At 42.2% G+C, this 19,505-nt stretch overlaps 1 protein-coding gene across 2 annotated transcripts in view; it reads right to left on the bottom strand.

The window, feature by feature from the left end:
* MAP2K5 (mitogen-activated protein kinase kinase 5) overlaps positions 1-19,505 on the bottom strand; it is a 267,148-nt gene that overhangs the window by 20,286 nt on the left and 227,357 nt on the right. For both annotated transcript variants that reach the window (XM_082838889.1, XM_082838890.1), the window contains 2 exons: positions 19,094-19,155; positions 16,255-16,300 (listed from right to left, as the gene is read on the bottom strand). In XM_082838889.1, coding sequence (XP_082695015.1) covers positions 16,255-16,300; positions 19,094-19,155 — 108 coding nt within the window. The remainder of the gene's footprint in view (positions 1-16,254; positions 16,301-19,093; positions 19,156-19,505) is intronic.

The following is a 19,505-nucleotide window of genomic DNA, read 5'->3' as shown; positions in this document are numbered from 1 at the left end:
GGTTAGCAAAGGTCAGTGTTAAAATGACGGCTAGCTAGATTAGCATACTAATGATTTTCCCTGAGAGTGACAGAAAGGACACTGAAAAGAAGATGCAGAGAGAGAGACAAATGACATGCTGCCAAGAAGCTACAGGCTCTGAACTTGGCTTCCTATTCTTTTGGCTGGAGACCTTCATGGAATTTCAGAAAGAGCCAGGGGGTTAGGACATCCCTATTTATAAATCAGTTCCAGCCACAGATTCTGGTCCACGTGGAACAAGCAGAGATCAGTCCTGTGTGGCCTGTTTGCCTGTTGTGGTTGGGCCACTGCCCTGCTTAAGAACAAATGGCAGCTTCCTGCAGCCACACTCCTCACCGGTGTGCAAAGCCCTTCCAGAGCTGGCTCACTGCTGAGCCACCACTTTCTAATTTCCATATTCAGACAAATCCTTACAGCTCTGGCTGGAGCTGAGATGTGTCCTCTGACCACCCTCGGCCACCCTGTCCTGGGTCCTCACACCGTGCAAGTCAGCAGCACACAGCTCACCCTGCCTTCTCTAAATGTCTCCTATGGGTGTGTCCAGTCTGCTCCTTGAAGATCTGGATGGTTCTTAAATTCCTTTTGAACCCATCACAGTACCTCAAAGATGCAGACAGCAAATTGTTATTAAATTGTTGTTGACTGTCTCATAATAATTCCCTCCAACAAGATGTTCATAATACTGACTAGAGGACTGACATGAAAAGTTAAGACTTCCTAATGCCTGAGAAAGAGTATCTCACAGAGGTCTATCCTTAAAAAATTACCAATTCATTAGACACTAGCTACAAACGCCCAACGTATGTATATTTGTTTTAAGTTGCATTAAGCTCCACTAAGCATATTTGTCTTTCAAGAAGCTACTGGTCAGACATGCCCAGGAACATTACATGAGACAAGTCATGACCCAAAGAGGCTGATTTAGTGCCCCTACATATGTCTAGCACTTTACAGTTTACAAACACTTTCACAAACTCTATTTTAATAAGAAAAAACCCCCACCCTTCGAGATTGGTATCACTACCCCCATTTTATAGATGAAGAAGCTGAGGCTCTTGGAATTCCCTGGCGGTCCAGTGGATAGGACTCCGAGCTTCCACTGCAGGGGGCACGGGTTCGATCCCTGGTCAGGGAATTAAGATCCCGCAAGCCGCACGGCATGGCCAAAATACATAAGTCTTTTTAAAAAAAATTAAAAAGTAACTGTTGATTACCCAGAAGACGCAGAGGCTGTAGTTGAAAGTTTATCTTCTGATAACGCAGATCAATGTTCTTTCCAATTCACCATGTCGCTTCTTGTCTCTTGTTCACGACAGACTCACTTTCAAGATCTAGAGCCCATCTTCAGCCTCTCCAGACTTCACATTCAGAGGACAGAGTACGTCCTGACAGTTGTCAGCCACACACCTTTCCAGTCCTACGACCATGGTTACAGAAATGAGCGGGGTCATGACCCCACGCCTGTGCTTTCCCTCTTCTGATTCCTCTAATGCCTGTGCTGGCCTGGACACTTGCAGGCTGTCTTCCCAGCCTTACTCTCCCGTCTGCCTTCCTGATGGACCCTCATCACTGTCTGGCTCCCTGTTCTGTGTGACCTGGCTACTTTGTTCACATGTCTCTGAAGGCACTCATGAGTTTGGTATCTATAGCATTTAGTTCTTTCTTCCCCTCTAGTCTCATTGAGATGTAACTGACATACAGCACTGTGTAAGTTTTAGGTGTACACCACGATTTGACTTTACATATATTGTGACAAGATGACCATAATAAGTTTAGTTAACATCCATCATCTCACACACATACAAAAGAATGTTTTTTCTTCCTTGTGATGAGAACTCAGGATTTACTCTCAACTTTCAAATATATCATATAGCAGTGTTAACTACAGTCATCGTGCTGTGCATTACATCCCTAGTACTTATTTATCTTATAACTGGAAGTTTCTACCTTTTGACTACCTTTATCCAATTCTGCCTTCCCTATACCTCTAGTAACCATAAATCTTTTTTCTATGAAATTTTTAAAAAGATTCCACATATAAGTGAGATGATACAGCATTTGTCTTTCTCTGACTTATTTCACTCACCATAATGCCCTAAAGGTTCATCCATGTTGTTGCTGATGGCAGAAGTTCCTTTTTTATAGCTGGATAATATTCCACTGTGCATTATCTATCGATCTCACAACTTCTTTATTTATTCATCTGTTGATGGACGCTTAGGTTGTTTCCATGTGTTGGCTATTGTAAGTAATGCTGCTATGAACATGGGGGTACAGATATCTCTTTGATATAGTGTTTTTGTTTCCTTCAGATATAGTCCCAGAAACGGAAATCCTGGATCATATGGTAGTCCTATTTTCAATTTTTTGAGGAACTTCCATATTGTTTTCCGTAGCGGCCTTACCAGTTCCCAATCCTACCAACAGTGCACAAGGGTTCCCTTTTCTCCACACCCTCACCAACACTTGTTATCTCTTGTCTTTTTGATGACAGCCATGTAACAGGCATATGGTGATATGTCATTGTGGTTTTGATTTACATTTCCCTTATAATTAGTGATGTACCTGTTGGTCATTCGTATATCTTCTCTGGAAAAGCATCTATTCAGGTCCTTTGCCCATTTTTAAATTGGTTTGTTTTTCTTGCTATTGAGTTGTAGGAGTTCTTTGTATATTTTGGATATTAACCCCTTAACAGATATGTAGTTTATAATTTTTTCCCCATTCTGAAGATTGCCTTTTATTTAGTTCTTTTTGATCATCTATTCAACAGAGATCATTGAACAGCCACTTTGTGCCGTGTATTGTGCCAGCTGCAGAGGATGCAATGGTTTTCTCACCACGCGGTAAGCTCCTGGAGGGCAACATTAGTGTTTCATCAGCCTCTGTATTCCTTACAGCTGTGCAACTCAAGTAATGGTCTGGGAGCCCTTGCTACTAGTTTGCCAGAAGATAAGGAGCTATGCCACAAAGTAAATCAGCACACAGCTTCCTCACTGAGGAAGTTCTGCGACAAAAAAATGTCAGGCGAGTTAAACAGAAGACTTTGAGACACGCTTGATTTATATTCTGGTACAAACTCCACATCGTGTGTTCAAGAAACAGTTCAGATACTAACACTAGCATACTGTCCATATATATATATTTTTAAGTACAGTTACCTTTTTAAAAAAAATTTATTATTTATTTTTGGTCTTCGTTGCTGCACGTGGGCTTTCTCTAGTTGTGGCGAGCGGGGGCTGCTCTTCCTTGCGGTGCGCAGGCTTCTCATTGCGGTGGCTTCTCTTGTGGAGCATGGGCTCTAGGTGCATGGGCTTCAGTAGTTGTGGCATGTGGGCTCAGTAGTTGTGGTGCATGGGCTTAGCTGCTCCGCAGCATCTGGGATCTTCCCGGACCAGGGCTCGAACCTGTGTCCCCTGCATTGGCAGGTGGATTCTTGACCACTGAGCCACCAGGGAAGCCCCCACTGTCCATATTTGAGTAGCACTGAACTATAGCACCTAGCAATATATTCTGCATATAGAATGTGCTCAGTAAGGTTTTCTGAGTTAAAAGAAATTTCTCCCAAGCTCAGATAATAATATCTCTTAGAAGCCACGCACTCCTATAACCACGATGGCAGAACTAAAAATGAGAGAAGGTTTTGTGGCCAGATAAATTGCAGAACATACTACACCTTCAGTTTTTGCTGCAGGTTGACAAAACCAAAAAGCAGTAATAGCTCACAAATTTTCACAGCTTCCCTTCAGATTACCAACTAACAGACAGGTGCAAACTGCTGGTGATTACTTTCTCTCTTCCTATTTGGTTTGTCTGCACTGAGGTTCAGGCCTCAGCCAGGCCCCGGCCGCTGTGTCCAGATACAAGCTCTCTGATTCGACCACAGCCCTGCAGATTCCGAGTGAGGCCAAGGTGGAGGAGACTACAAGGACTGAGTCGAGTAAGCATTCTAGAAGGGCATTTTTGGTCTCACAAGCACAAACTGCTGAAATTCTACATATTTCTTTGTGGGGCGTTTGTATTAGTTTTGTTTTGGATTTCTAGAAATGGCCTGACTTAGTTGAAATTCCCACAACCACAATAACAACCCCCTGTCCACTATGCATCAATAGATATTAGCTTTGATGTAGTACAGAAGAGTCCTGTATTTTTCCTGGCTGTGTCACTCTAGGCAAGTCAATTAACCTCTCTGAGCCCCAGTTTAATGCATCAGTAAAATGGGAATAAGAATCATCTTTACACTGTTTATGTGAAGGTCAGATGAGATAGTGTATATGAAAGAACTCTGTAAACGCATGTTTTTAAAAATGTTATCTGTTTAGCTTAATTTCTCTCTCTAAAATAAATCTTTTCTTTCTTTAAGGTTAAAAATCAGAAGCCTTGGGCTTCCCTGGTGGCGCAGCGGTTGAGAGTCCGCCTGCCGATGGAGGGGACACGGGTTTGTGCCCCGGTCCGGGAGGATCCCACATGCCGCGGAGCGGCTGCGCCCGTGAGCCATGGCCGCTGAGCCTGCGCGTCCGGAGCCTGTGCTCCGCAACGGGAGAGGCCACAACAGTGAGAGGCCCGCGTACCGGAAAAAAAAAAAATTAGAAGCCTTTCTGAATTTATCTGCAGCCCCAAGTTGTACGCAATTGTTGCTCCAATTTCTTTCAAGTAAGTTCAGAGGAAATAAGGTGTAGTACGGATTCTGACCAGTACGGATATTGGATCTAAGCTGTGTTTCACATGTGTGCAGAAAGTAATACACTCACATAAGTACCCCAATGTCCTGCAAGGTCTGGCTCATTTGTCACCCCATTCACAAAGCCTCCCCAGATACCCATGGCTGGAAGAAATCGTGCCTTCCCCAGAACTCACTGTACCTGTTCAATTCATATCATTTCAATTCGTAACTATTTATTGAACATTCAACTCGGGGCTAGGGATTGGGCTAGATGCTGAGGATACAAAATAAAGAAGACGTGATCTCTTCTTCTTGTTTATGGGCTGTTAAGTTACCACCACAAAGTGTGAAAAGCGCACTGATACAGGTACTTGCCAGAAAGAAGGGTGACATACAACAGGAAGCCAGCAACCTTACTGAAGCAGGCTGGAGAAAGCTTCACAGAGGCTGTGCCAGTTGAATCTTGGAGGCTGAGTAGGAGGAGTTCACCACGTGTACGTGAGGAAAGGGCATTCTTGCCGAAGAAACAGCACAAGCAAAGACGTGACCATGTGAGGCTCACGCATTAGGGGACTGTTAGAGTGCAGGCTGCGTGTACAGGAGTGCCATGAGGTGGAGGGGCAGCTGAAGGTGGGCAGGAGCAGGTGGGGGAGGGCCTTTGGCGAGTCTAACAATCTATCCTGTGCTTGGCTGTTCAAATCCTCATCTTCCTTGCTAGACTGTAAGCTGGTTGAGGGCAGGACTCAGGGCTGACTGCTTCCTCGGCATCAGGCTGGATGCTCTACCCAGAGCAGATACTCAGCAAAGAAAAACGGTGAGTGTGTACTGAGACGCAAGGGTCTGACACTGTCTCCCTGTCGCACAAGGGCAGAAAAGCCTGCTGAAATACAAATCTGCACTAGACGTGCAATGGGTTACAATTCAGCCAGCCCCCCAAAAGCTAGCCTTACGCCTTCCTTTGGTACTTAACCCACTTTCCAGATGATGCGCACTGCTGCCTGCACAGGAGAGCTGGAAAGGGGGCCATTTCTGAAGGCAGGAAGCTGAGCTGCCCAGCCAAAGCTCTGCTGACCTCCCGGACAGGGGAAGGAAAAGCTCGTTTTGGAGAAAGAATTTTCCAGCCCTGGAGCTGGTGCCTCAGGCCCTGCAAAAGCCAGTATTCCAGGGTTGCCGATTTGCCTTCCCCAGAGTTAGAGCGAGAGTATTGCAGAGGCAAGCCTGTGGCTTTAAAAAAAAAAAAAATCATGTTTAATTTAAAAATTAGAAACTGGAGCAGGCTGTGAGCACAGGGGTTGATTGAAACAAAATTTAAAGTCCTGTCAAGCCCATTTAAACATGGGGGCCCTTCATAGACAATTAGCTGCTCCCTGTGAATGCTGCATAAACTCAGGCCTGGTCACTGCGAGAAGAGAGGCACCTACTGTGAGGCGCTGAAAAAAAAATTAACTAAAAGCAGGCTGTATGAAATATTTAGCCTTCCAGTATATCACCGGGGTTTGAAAGTGTAAACAAGACAAAAATCGATTCCTTGGTGCCCTCAAATCAATGCCCTAAAATGGTTAGGGCATCTGTTTCTGCTAAATTTTGTTTACATCGGCAGATTTGCCTTAATTGCAGTTGTTTATCTTTCACTGTCCCTGGGGCCCTAATCTCCCGATTACTAATACTTAACACTCATTTCACATCTAAAGCTACTTCTAATCCTCAACAGGTTTGGGGGGCTCTTAAAATTATTGAAACCGCAGAGGCGGGAGACACAGCCTCTTTGTGAAAGGAACATTTTCTTATCTACTACCAGCTGGGCCCAATCATCACCAGGGATGGCTACAACAAAGGTGCTAAAAGGCTCTTCCACAATGACTGCTGCTCCACCGGGGATTCAGAGGATAAAAAAGGGCTTTGATGGAAAAATCTGAACAAGAGGCTAAAGCAGTCCAGCCAAATAAAGTTACTGTCATAATCAAAAGCTGTCAATCACCATGAAAATCCAATTAAAAATGTCTCAGCACAGGCCTCTTCAGTGGAAAAATGTACCCTATTTATACAAATTTTTGTCAACTCCACAACAATCCCACAATTAGAAAGTCCTGCTATTAATTGAATCCTCCCCTCAAGTTTAAAAAGAGATGCAGGCCATTCAGAAGCCTTCTGAGGGAGCTGAGACACACACAGGCTATTGGTATACAATTATGAGTTAATCGGGTTACGTTTGAAAATTCCATTTTTATTTGTATCAAGGGAATCTTTGCACGAATAAATGAATGGTACCTAGTCTCCTACTTCAGAATCAGTGACCATTTATATTAAAAGAACAGATAAATGGTAAACCAGGATACTGGGAAGAAACTAGTCCACACTCCGGCAAATGTCTCTCGGTAGACCACGGCCTAATGTTTAATTCTAATCTTGAAAATCGAATAGAGGACAGAGGCCCAAATGTCTCCACTGCCTTTCTGCAGTCTCTAAACGGCCAAGTGAACCTCAAGTTATCTGCAGGCAGATTTGGCCCCCAAATAGTTGTGTATCTACTAAAGGCCTCACTGAAACCACAAGGCTCGTGGTCCCCAAAGGTCTCTCTCGAAACTGCTACAAATTAAAAAGCAAACAACCCATTAAACAAATCCAGCTGGTTACAACTGTAAATAGGAGGCTTCTAATATTTTTCCAGCCCTTGAAATTCCTGGTTAGACTCATTAATTATTGATAAGAATTGCATCTATTTATTGGAGTGTACTCACAGGAAAACAAGTTGGCCGCTTTCAATGGCGATTCCCAAATCACAGAGACTGGGCTTCAAGATCCTTTTGTATTTCCCCCACAAGTGGCTGTCTCCAGATTTTTCAACCTAATCCATTATCCCCGAGAGCTGGGGGGCGCGGGGTGGCCCACATCTGATATGCTGATGAAGACCTTGGGGTCCCCTGCCATCAATCTAACCCGGCAAAGATGGTGCTGGCCAGGTGGTCTCCTCTAAGTCTTGACTCTCTAATGACCTCTTGATTTGGATTTAATTGTCAAAGGTGAATTCCCAAGTGGTCAGAACACACGTCAAAGATCACAGGTGCCGCTGAGCAAGGCCTGCTTTACACTTTCTTGCTCTTCCCGTACTTCCAGGGTGTACAGCCAAACCCTAGTGCCTGTTCTGATGGGTCTGGCTATACTGGTTGTTAAAAGCTTTGAATGGTATCCCTGCAAACACTGCAACATCCTAGACATTCCATTATTTTGGCGCCAAATGATTTTACCCACATGACCTCTCACAGCAGGAAGTCAAACAAAAACCTCTGATCAGACCATGTAGTTCTAATATGGCCATCCTAACTTACACTGAATATCACAGAGTCCAGGGATGGCTTGTTCTTGGGTGAGTTTCCTCAACTTTACTCTGAGTTCCTGCAGAACAAGGGACATGTCTTGTCTTTATGTCTAGTACAGTGTTTTACTGAAATGGATTAGAACACAAATGGCACATGCAAAGAATAATAATCAATAGTGGTTTCTCTTCTTTTCATCAGAACAGAGAACTCGCCTGAATGACAGCAGCATAGGACCAAGCTAGGAACTGAACTAAAGATCATGCTTCTCCTTCAAGGCAACTTACAATCTAGTTGGAGAAAAAAGGTATCAAACCAGTGAGTTTCACCTGGAGAGCTTTTAAAAACAACAAAAAACCCCAGTACCTGCTCCCTGGCCCAAATGTCAGAGATTCTTTGATCTGGGTTGAGATCCAGGCATTTTTTTTTTAAAACCCACTCAGATGGTTCTGAGGAGTTGCCCGAGTTAGGAATCACCATACTGTATGAACCAATCTGTGAATCTACCATGAATATATAATTTATGTAACTAATCGCTGTTTCAAGTTAGAGGCAATAAATGGTGAAGGGCTTCCGAGAAGGGAGCAAGCTAGGGAAGGCTGCAGGGAGGAGGATGGAGAAGTTCCAGGAGAGCAGAGAGGCGAGAATCCTAGGCTGAGGCCATTACCCAAATAACAGAAACTCCCCGTGAGTTGAGTAGCGTCAAAGGAGGAAGGAATGTAACAACATACTCTAAAGAGCCAGCTTAGCCGCTGTGAATGTGGCAGAACACTGAAAAGCGGCCCCACTGATCCACGTTACGGCAACCAAGATAACCAAACTGTTCCTGTGGTCTGTACAGCCTTATTGTGCCTTGAAATGTGATGCTGGGAAGATGACAGTCAGCCCAGTAAAACAAGAAAGAAGCCTTGCAGGCAGGAGTTCAAAAAACCGCAATCTTAAACAGGCAAATCATCACCATATTAAGAGATCTGACTTGACTGATGGAGGAAAAAAGTTATCCTAAACTGGGAAATTAAAACTGTCAGATTGCCATGATCAAGGAATGACAGATTTTATCTATCTGTATCTCTCTTGCTATGTGTGCATGTATATAAATACACACACACGTAACACACATGTATTTATCTGCTAAAGTCTCGTGAAGAGATTAAGCAGTCACATCTATGGAAAAACAAAGCTTGTTTTCTGGGGTTATAATCTCTCTGTTCTTGCTGAAGTGCTAACATGTCATCAAAAATTCAAATTAAAGCTGTCTGATTTAGTGTGATCTCAAGCATCCAGACAGTGTTTCTGCCGTTGTCATTATGTGCAATTAAAAGCTAAAATCAACTTCTTACTAGTGGATTCCTATTTCTAAGCAGACACAAACAGATGATTTTAATGGCCTTTAGAACTTGAAAAAAAAATAAAATCATTACATGGTTGTCAACTGGCCCCCAGGCTTCTGTGATGCCTTTTGTGCTCGAAGAAAATATTTAGTTGAAGTTTTTCAATCCTATCCAGGGTTTCCCCCTGCAAATTTGGGGTGCCTTGGCCAATAAGCTGATGTGCACCTCCAAATGAATAACCAAAAGCAAAACTGATGTCTGCAAGAACTGGAAGCCAGACACACACGTAAGTCTGGCCCTAACGGTCTATTTTAAAACATGCTCCATATGAGGCAACAAACTAGCTAAAGGTACTAAACTACCACAAGTTCAGAACTGCTTATTAAACCATCATTAGTATCTTTTTAAAAATTTATCTTATATGATATTTATTTTAAAAAACTTTTTATTGGAGTACAGTTGCTTCACAATATTGTGTTTCTACTGTACAGCAAAGTGAATAAGCTAGACGTATACATATATCCCCTCTTTTTTTTGGATTTCCTTCCCATTTAAATCACCACAGAACATTGAGTAGAGTTCCCTGTGCTATACAGTAGGTTCTCATTAGTTATCTATTTTATACATAGTATCAATAGTGTATATATGTCAATCCCAATCTCCCAATTCATCCTACCCACCCCCTCCCCCCTTGGTATAAACCAACATTAGTATCTTAAAAAGCTTAGATTGCAAGCACATGGTCCGTGAGCACTATGCAAGGGGGCTGCAGAAACGTGCCTTTCCTCATATTTGTACTTAGGATACCTGTAAGCCCTGGGTCAAAATAAACCGGAACTCATTTTTGATCCAGTTAGTAGAATGAGGTGATAATGCTGAATTTTATCTGAGCCCTGTACTCCCAGAAAGGAGTAACAGGTGAGGAATCTCCCTCCTCTCTTGTTAGCTACAAAGGACCATCCTGCTCACACAGAGATAAGACCCCTTTCCATCCTTCCTCATGACTCCCTAAGACTGGTGGATGACTCCCTTGTTCACCTGCCTCCATAACCTTGGCCCCCTCCAGCTGCTTTGAGACATTCCTCATTAATAAACATTCTCCCTATTGCAAGTGCCTGAATAAAATCATCTCCTTAATCGTCCCATGCATTTTGTGGCTTTGGGTCCCACAATGGTGAACAAAGCCATTTGGTCTAAACCCAGAAGTCACACCGGAATTTGAGTGCTGGAGAGAAAAATTTTAATGTGGTGGTTTTTCCGATTTTTAAAAGGGACCATGCAGATGCCCAATTTATCACATACCTTGATTAACTTAGAGAACAACCCACCAATCTATCTGAAAATGTAATTACAATCAGGTTTGGATAAGCAGAAAAGCTACCAGTGACAATTTAATTTAGAGGAATTAAACAAGTTAACATCTCTTTGCAAGTAATTAAATGTTTAAACAGATTTTTCTGGAGCAGTTTGGTGTTTATTAGCCCCCAAACAATACCACCTTCAATACATACAGCCTTTCCTGAGAAATGAGATGCCTTCAAGTTTGCAGCTGCTGGGATTTAGACGAAGGAAGAAAAAATCTAAAAGCACTATTTTGATTATAACTGACACCCCTCCCTCAAGACCCACACCTGCTTCTCTTGTATTTCCAGTCCCACTATTTACTTGCTTTCTAAGCAAAATGTCAAATTTCAATTGCAAACTGCACTCTGTGTTTCTTCTCAGGCGCCTGGATAGAAAACCAAAGCTGAGGAAATGCTAAACGAGGACGCCCTACTCTGGAATGTACAAGGAAATGCACAAAATAACAGGCATTATTAGAACCTAAGGAGAAAAGTCATGTTTTTAAACAATTACTAAAGCAGTATAGTTATAGCATAAAGACAATTTCTGCGCCAGCTCGTTTCTCTGAAATTCTCTCTGCCACTGAACAGCTAGAACAGATAATAACTATTAGTAAATCAAACTCCTCTGCAATATCCAGCTGTGCCTCATGCATTTACATACAGATAGAATGGGTATATGTTTTTAATATGTATGTGATACGTACTTTTACCACAGTCAAAGTGCATGGGACAAAGGAGGAGGAGAATGGCAATCGGATCAGCATGAGATAATAAAGTGGCCTAGCTAAAGTATTAGCCAGCGATTGATCTCAAACCGGGATGCTGCTTCTTCTGACCTGATTACTTACTATGCATAGATTCCATTAAATAGAGCTTAGACATGGAAAGCTTCTGGAAACACTCTAAATGCATAGAAGGATCTACCGCGCTCTGAATCCAAATTGTAACTGCATAGGAGCCCATGGCCCACACCTTCCCTGCTCGAATCAAGGCCCACGTTCAGGGTAGGCTGAGAGGTTAAAGGGCCACCTGAGAGCTGGTGGGAAGCCCTGCCGAGTCCCACAGGGAGGGCCCTTCCCTTTCCTTCCCTTCCCCCCAAGCAAGCGTTTCACCCTCCAAACGAATGCCTCCCTCCTGAGAGGCTTGTCCTGTCCTGGCTGCAGAGCTCTAACTATCAGAGTGGGAAGGTAGTGAGGGAGCTGAACGATCACTTAGGGTCACGGTCCCCTTTGAAAAACTGATGACAGCCATGAATTCTTCTTTAAAAAAATGCAAATCGCCACATGCATATACAATTTTGGATGTAATTTCAGGGGCTCTAACAGACTTCCTGAATGAAGTCACAGACCCTAGGTCAAGGATTGCTGATCTGGTCCATCCCCTTCATTTTGCAGATGAAGACACAGAAGTGGGGAGGGATTGGAGAGCTGCTGACAAGGGAAAGGAAGCTTCCCTGCTAAATCCGCCTGACCTTCGCTACAAAAGAACCCGAAAGGAAGATTAATTTGGCAGAAGGAATTCTCTGTGGTTTACACAAGCAGATGGTCTATAGAGTAAGGTTGCTCACCTGTCCCTTTTACTTAAAAATATGTAAACATACAATTTGCATAGCCAAGCCAGCCACGCACCTCTCCATCTCTGTGGCTTCACCTCAGGTTATCTCTGTCCCTGAGTGCCGGGGTATGATTCTTAATTTTTTGCTTCCCTCAATCTGATTATTGACATTTTGGGAAACTTTCCCTACCGCCTTCGCATCATCGTCCTCTCCCCTCTTGCTGCAATCCCATCAATCCTTTCTGACTGGCAGAAGCTGCCCTTTTCCCACATAAGCTGTGACACGTTTGCTTGGTTGTCTGAAGCCTCTGAACACCGTCTGCCACCTCCTCAGAGTTTCTACAGCCTGGAAACTTTTTTCTAAGTTTGTTGGTCTTCAGTCACAGAGCTGGGGCAGCACTGATAAAGGTCTTTCCTGTGCTTTACATCGGAGTGATTTAAAAGTGGGTTCTTTAATTACGGAATCATCGTCACAGGAACAGAAAGAGTGTGTGTGGGGTTCCTATCTGTCTGGCTGTGTCAGCATGCCAAATGCTCCTGGGGCTGCCTGCATGGCTGGTTTTCCTTTGCTGGGTTTACAGCTGACTCCTGATGCATGCAATAGCCCTTAAAGTATTGAAGAAAGGTCAGATCTTCCCCAAGGATGAAGGACTTCCCTATAACTGAATAGAGTCCACTCAAAAGAATTAACTCAAGAAAAAAGGTACTTATGGGTGGGTGTGCTGCTTCTATGTCAAGTCAAAGTTTTCAGACCTGGGTACTAGGGTTCCTTCTATTAGAAGTGGAATTTCTTAACAGATTGCCCAGCTGGGGGTGAATATACTGCCTATTTGAGCTCTACCTTTGTGGGTTTGTAACTCCATGAGGCCAATGTCAATGGAATTTCTGTTCCAGCAAGCACTAGAGGTTTCACATTGCTCTGAAAAGGTTTGGGGACTCGACACACTCACGCTTTGCCCATCCTTTCCTCTGCCTGGAATGACCCCTTGCAAACTCTCTATTAAAATTCAATCCATCCTCCAAAGGCTGTTTTCAAATGCTAACTTCTCCATATAGCTTTTCCCCATTTCCCCATAAGGATCCCCACAGAACTCTGCAATTCTTTTACAGTACTTAGTTTATTCTAATTATTTGTATACTTGCCCTACCCCCTGCAACACTGTACGTGTGAAGCTTACCCTGCATCTTCTGCTGAGTCTAGCACAGGACTTTGCACATAATGGTCTATAAATATCTACTGAATCAGCTGTCTACCTGGTTCTGAGATCTCCCAAGATGATGCGGATGCCGACGATGAGACTTCTGAGCTAATTCTTTATGTAGCTTAAGGGCTACATGTCAGAAAACGGTACCAGTTCATGTGGACCCTGGCCTCCCCCAAATGTGAGCATTAAGGCAAGTTCTTGGTCCAATTTTAAAACATTTCCACTTAGAACAGAAAAACTGTAGCCATCTTAGGAACAACCACGCCAAGCAGAGAGAATTAAACAGCTAAACAACTAAATGAATTCTAACATTGGGATTTTAATAGCCTCTAGCGTCTAAACTTGAGTTTTACATGTCATCTTTAAGAATGATATGGTCAAAAATTGCAAAGATGATGATTTTTAAGACTTGGGTATTCTGGTATGTGAGGTGACTCCACCAAATAAAACAACAAAAACCACTTGAGTGCCTGCTAAGTGCAAGGCCCAGGCCCACAGGTGAGGGTGTTTGGGCACACCTCTCCCTGCATTCTGATTTACTTAGGCTGGGACTTGCTGTGTTCACTGGTGGTCAGGGTCACACCCAAGTTCATGTAAGAGTTCCGTGATGGCAAATCCGTAACTTTCCATATTTCCACCCGACTTCACCTCTGATGCACTCCCTTTGATTTGCAAAATGCAGGCCCATAGGGAAACCTCAACAATCCTGCGGGCCTCACAGCTGATGTGGCCCAAGCTGTGCAGACCATGTTGGTACCCTGCTGGGTGGAGTCAACACGCTTGGGAGATACACTGCTCTTTTTGTGAAAGGCAGCCCCCTCCCCCCCAGTGACAAATGGGCTCTACAGTTCATGCATTCCAGAGGATGCGCTCAGCTTCCAGATGGGAGCACCACCAAACAGGTTGTAGACGGAGAGGGAAAAGGAAAAATTAAAGCTATTAATATGCTGGAAGGAATAAAGAGACTGGTTTCTTAAGGGGGTCCCTAGGATGTGACTCAGGTTCCTCAAGCCAGGGACAGCCCACTTTCTTTCCTATCCCCTTCTGGGCCCAATATTTTGGCCAAAGGGGGGCAGGGTTCAACCCCCTTGACCACAGGAGCCTCACACACATTCCATTGTTTCCTGCCCCCTCACTGAGCCTGTACTAAGCCAGGGGGTGCCTCACTATTGCTATACCTAGGGGAATAAACTCACTTAAATCAAACTGTGAGCAGTACTAGAAATAATGTTAAATTAAGTATAGGATAGTGCTTCCTGTGACAATTTTTCATTGTATTTTATTGATTTATTGACATTTATTAATTAAAAATATGGGACGGCACACACCAGGGTGTATAGTTGTAAACAGATATATCGAAATACATATTCCTCATCTCTCTCCACACACAGACAGCCACATATGCTTGCTTTCAAGGCACTGAAAGGACTCACCCTTCAGCCTTATCTTTACAACTTGCCACCCTGGAGTGGTGTTCCCTACCAACACATACATCCGGATGCATTTATGAGTGTATGTACGATCTGCAGATGTTTTATTTATAAGTGGCCAACTCACTGCAGCATTGAAACATGCATTTACAAATAGATATCTGTTTTATGAAACCCTATTCCTTTGTTTTAATAGCTGAGCTATCCAGCCATACCATGATAATGTACAAGGTAAATGGGTCTCCATCTCTAGAACCTGTTCCAAGTTTCCTCAAATGTGACTAACTGCATGAATTTCCCAACCATCAGAGATCTGCCCCCGTCAAAAAAAAAAGAGACCAGTTTATTCTAGACATGAAACCTGCACAGTTATAAACTGCAGGGGTTTTAGGGGTGAACTTTAACTTGAAACTACCCTGAAAACTGAGATTTTGCTCCAGGGGTAACATGAAGAAGAAAACTACCTTCCTGCAAAGCACTTACGAATTAAAAGGGAAACATACGGCTATTTTATATTTGGGGATGAAATCTGTATTATACAGAAGTTTGGGTGCTTAGAGTATTTATAAGGATGAAATACAAAGGCTAAAAACCTTTGAACCGATATCTTTAAAATGATTATTATTTAAAGTGATGAGAGAAAACTAGTCAGAATTTGTCCTGATTGCAATAATCTGAAGACAGGGAATGGTATGCAAAACATTAGAAAGAGTAGACTATAATTATTATTTATTAATGCTTGATGCTAACGTTATTCTAACAGCTTCTGCGTTGTCAAATCAACAATCTGCACTAAATAAATGACCATTTGGGAATTGTTAGGGAACGTCTCTGTTCCTCTCCCTGCTTGACTAAAAACTGTCATTTGCAATCAAAGGAAGCGGCCTTGGAGCTGAGAACACAGCACTTGCAGGCTTATAGTTGTCTTTCTGAGGAAAGACCAAAGATTCACATTAACTTGATCTTTTGCAGCCAATCTAATTTCATTCTACATGAATCCAAGAGGACTCCACGCCACATTCAGAATTTCCTGTAGGACTGCACTAAAAACTTAATATGCTGACTATCTTCTCTGTTACCAATCCTCTGAATTCTGAGAGGCTGTAATAGCAAATGAGGACAAGGAATAACCTAGATTAACTTGTGACCCTTGAGTGTGAGGCAAAGGAAAAGAATTCTGCATTAAGTTTCAAATTGGTGATGGGTTTTTAAGAAGTGAAAACTACTATCTGAGGATGTGAGCTTCAAAAGCACCCACTGAAATGCAGTAAATAATATTGGCTTTGCTGAGTCTGTGGATGCTTTAAATCCCATTCTGGTCCTTCTAACAGAATGTTAAGCACAGATATGTAACTGGAGAATTCTAATGTAACTAAAAAAGTCTACTTACCATCAGTTCCTCAGGTGCTGGCCTTTCTTTTGGTTGTTTTCTCATGCTGTAAGAGAAAAACTCATATTATCTATATCACTTGTAAATTTGTGCTATAATTTCCACCATGGGCTATTTCTCCTGGAATTTGAATGTTTTCAAAATTCATCATGTTCAATTCTTGGCCAAAGCATTAGCATGGATTCTCTTTCTTTTATTTTGACCTTCAATTAATCAGATTTTGGGGGAATCTCATGAATCAAAAACGCAAAGATTTTTTGGGGGGAGTTACTCTTGCAATACAGATAAAGAACGAATTTAAATCTATCCTAATTCTACTTCTGAAACTAATGTGAAAAAAAAAGCAGCAATGTTCGTTTCCTGACTCAGTTATCAATTCATTTCAAACAAATTTAGGGAACAATATACTTCTTTTTTGGTAACTGGGATAAGAAAATAAGAAAAGAAACATGAATATTAGGTCAAATGAGAAAACATCTCATTCCTTCATTATTACTCCAAATGACAAGTAATATATAAAAGAGGTCAGGTATCTAGATAATGCTACAAAAGGGTTATTACATTATCTCAACTTTCATTTATTTTGGCTACCATGCAAGCTAATAATTCATTAAACAGCTGTCGGAAAGTTACGTTAGTTTAAGCTGCTTAAAGAATCACATTCCTCCTGCAAAATATTTTGTCTTATGTGCAATAGTCATAATTAGTAGCTATAGCATGTACTTAGCTACGTGATGAAGCACCCAGTCATGGGACTGAGGTAACTGTGGGTAAGCTGCCTACTTGATGGCCGATTTATACTAAACTGTATCTGTGGGATGAAGTCATGAAAAGAGACTGCTGCTTCTATTACTTGGAAAATCGCACAGACACTTTTTCTTTATATAAGGAAAATCGCACAGACACTTTTTCTTTATATAAGGCAACCTCAAACAAGCAAGAAAAAAAAAGCCCTTCATACAATCTCTGCATTTGCTGACAGTATTTTTTTTTTTTAAGTACAGCGATCTAATGATCATTTGGTAAACAAGAACCATAGTTATGAACCATTAATGACATCGAGGACATTTGCCTTCCCTATAAATAACCATATGCATCTCTCAAATACTGCATCCATTAGCAAGTAATTCAAGCTGTCTCGCCAGTGGAGTTGGTAACAGTCTTAATCTGACATGCCAAAGTAGCTGTATCTCTTGGGAAAACAAGGCTATTACCCACTATCATTTCTGTTTTGGCTTGACATCTGTGGAAATTTCAACACAGGTTATCCCTCCCTCTGTCTCCATAAAACTTTTATATAACAGCTGATTAATTTTTGGGACAGAAGGCAGGCAAAGCCCTATCTGCTTTTCTCCCTCTCTGCTCAGAAAGGGCCCCACCCCCAGGTTGGTCTCAGACCACATAGTAGGATAAGCACAGTGGTCACGGCACAAATCCAACATCTCGGAGCAGGTGATGCCAAAACCCGGCGCTCCAGGCAGCTTGGGAATCACACGGTTTGTTTTTCAATGTCTGCATTTCAAAATGGGATATTCCCATCATGTGCTTCTGTTTCTAGGAATTTCATGTAAAGGAAATCAAGAAAGACTGATACATATTTCTAGATAATGGCTCTAATATTAATGAGCTTAGGATTCTAGTGTTTAACCAATACGTACCTTTTTTTCCAACATGGCATATTTTGGAAAAAATGTTTGCAGAGTGAAAACAGTTTTTACAAGCTACGGAATATTATGTAAGTATTTTAAATAAACAGAAATAGTGTTAATAAAAATTTTAGAAGTTGGGAGTTAAAATTCTCTTCCCCACATATTCTCCTATGGAATATAAACTACACGAGACATTTTTATTAAGAGGTAACATATTACATTTAGTCAAAAAGGTGATAAAGCTTGACATTTATATTAAGGAATATTTCTTGGTTTCACTTTAGCGGCATCATCAGATGGAACATGGGGGAGGGGGAGGGGCCAGTGTACAACCATTTCGGTCTCTCTCTCTCTCTCTCTTTCTCTCTCTCTCTCTCTGCTGGGGTGAGGGAGAGGGCAGAAGGATGGCAGCGGAGCAACTAGGCCTTCCAAGACCACATGGGTCCTTCTGAATAGGGGGTAGGTGGATAATGTGAAAGGGATAATAAAAGAAAACTTCATTCTATGGGGAGGAAAAAGGCAGAAGGCTGGAAAAGAACCCTTGACAGAAAAATGCCTGTTTCCTCAGGTATAAAATGACAAGGGGTTGCCTAGAGACTCTAAGGGCCCCTTGGACCTCAATCCTGTGGCTCCTCTCTCAGTTCTTACAATGGATAAAGTGGGCCTAGTGGAACTGTGTCTTCATAGTCTCTCAAACATCAAAATTCAATGAAATGGGACAACACTATTGTGTCTAAAATATAACCAAAGATAAAAGTTATTTACTGAAAATCCAATGAATTAATAAACTATGCTGCTTCCACTAAGTGACAGACACTTTTATGGGTCACTTGAGGTTACATTAATAAAAATAAGCTTCATATGTCTGTTCAATAGGGGCTATAAAATTATGTATTTCTTAAAAAGAAAACTGGATAGCAACAGTACCTGTGCTCAAAGAAGGAGCCTGATTCTCAGCAGTTTATTAAAACAGGAAAAAGCCTCTAAAGTACGTTTATGACCCTTTGTGTAAATAACGTTTACATAATTTAAACAATTTCTTCAGCTTTGCTGCCCCATCTGCCCAAGGCCCCGAAGTCCCTCCCGTCTCCAAAAGGAAGCAGGGAGAGCCATAAGGTCTCACGGAGCCGCAGAGTTAATGGCATGTATCATTTACATTGAGGGCATGGCATGTTTGCAAACGGGCTCACCACTGAGTGATGAAATGTACAAATGGCTCGGAGAACTCTCCAACCGGAAGGACGGGTGAATCCTGGGATGGAGGAAAAACAAGTCACCAAAAGTCACAACAATTGCTTTTCTTTATACCCTCCACCCCCAATCCCAAAGGAGCATATAAAGAGGAATATATAACAAGGATTCACCACCATGTGGAAAGGAAAATAAGGCCTCATCCAATTAAAAAAACGGTCTACACTCTCTTCCACATGTTTATGTAAAAATGCCAAATTTAAAGCCATACACATTTTACCATGGTGAGAAACATGAAAGCAAAGAGGGAAGGGAGGTGAAAAAAGGACAATGATAGCCACAGGGTAGGAAAGAAGGTACCAAAGTGTAAATGAGAAATTAATGATTATTTAAGTAACACACAAATGGTCT

Source organism: Leucopleurus acutus (genome assembly GCF_964270905.1).
Source record: "Leucopleurus acutus genome assembly, chromosome: 1".
In the NCBI taxonomy this organism is placed as follows: Eukaryota; Metazoa; Chordata; class Mammalia; order Artiodactyla; family Delphinidae; genus Leucopleurus; species Leucopleurus acutus.
The sequence above is the reverse complement of the archived record's forward strand: the minus strand, read 5'-3'. Positions and strand labels throughout refer to the sequence as shown.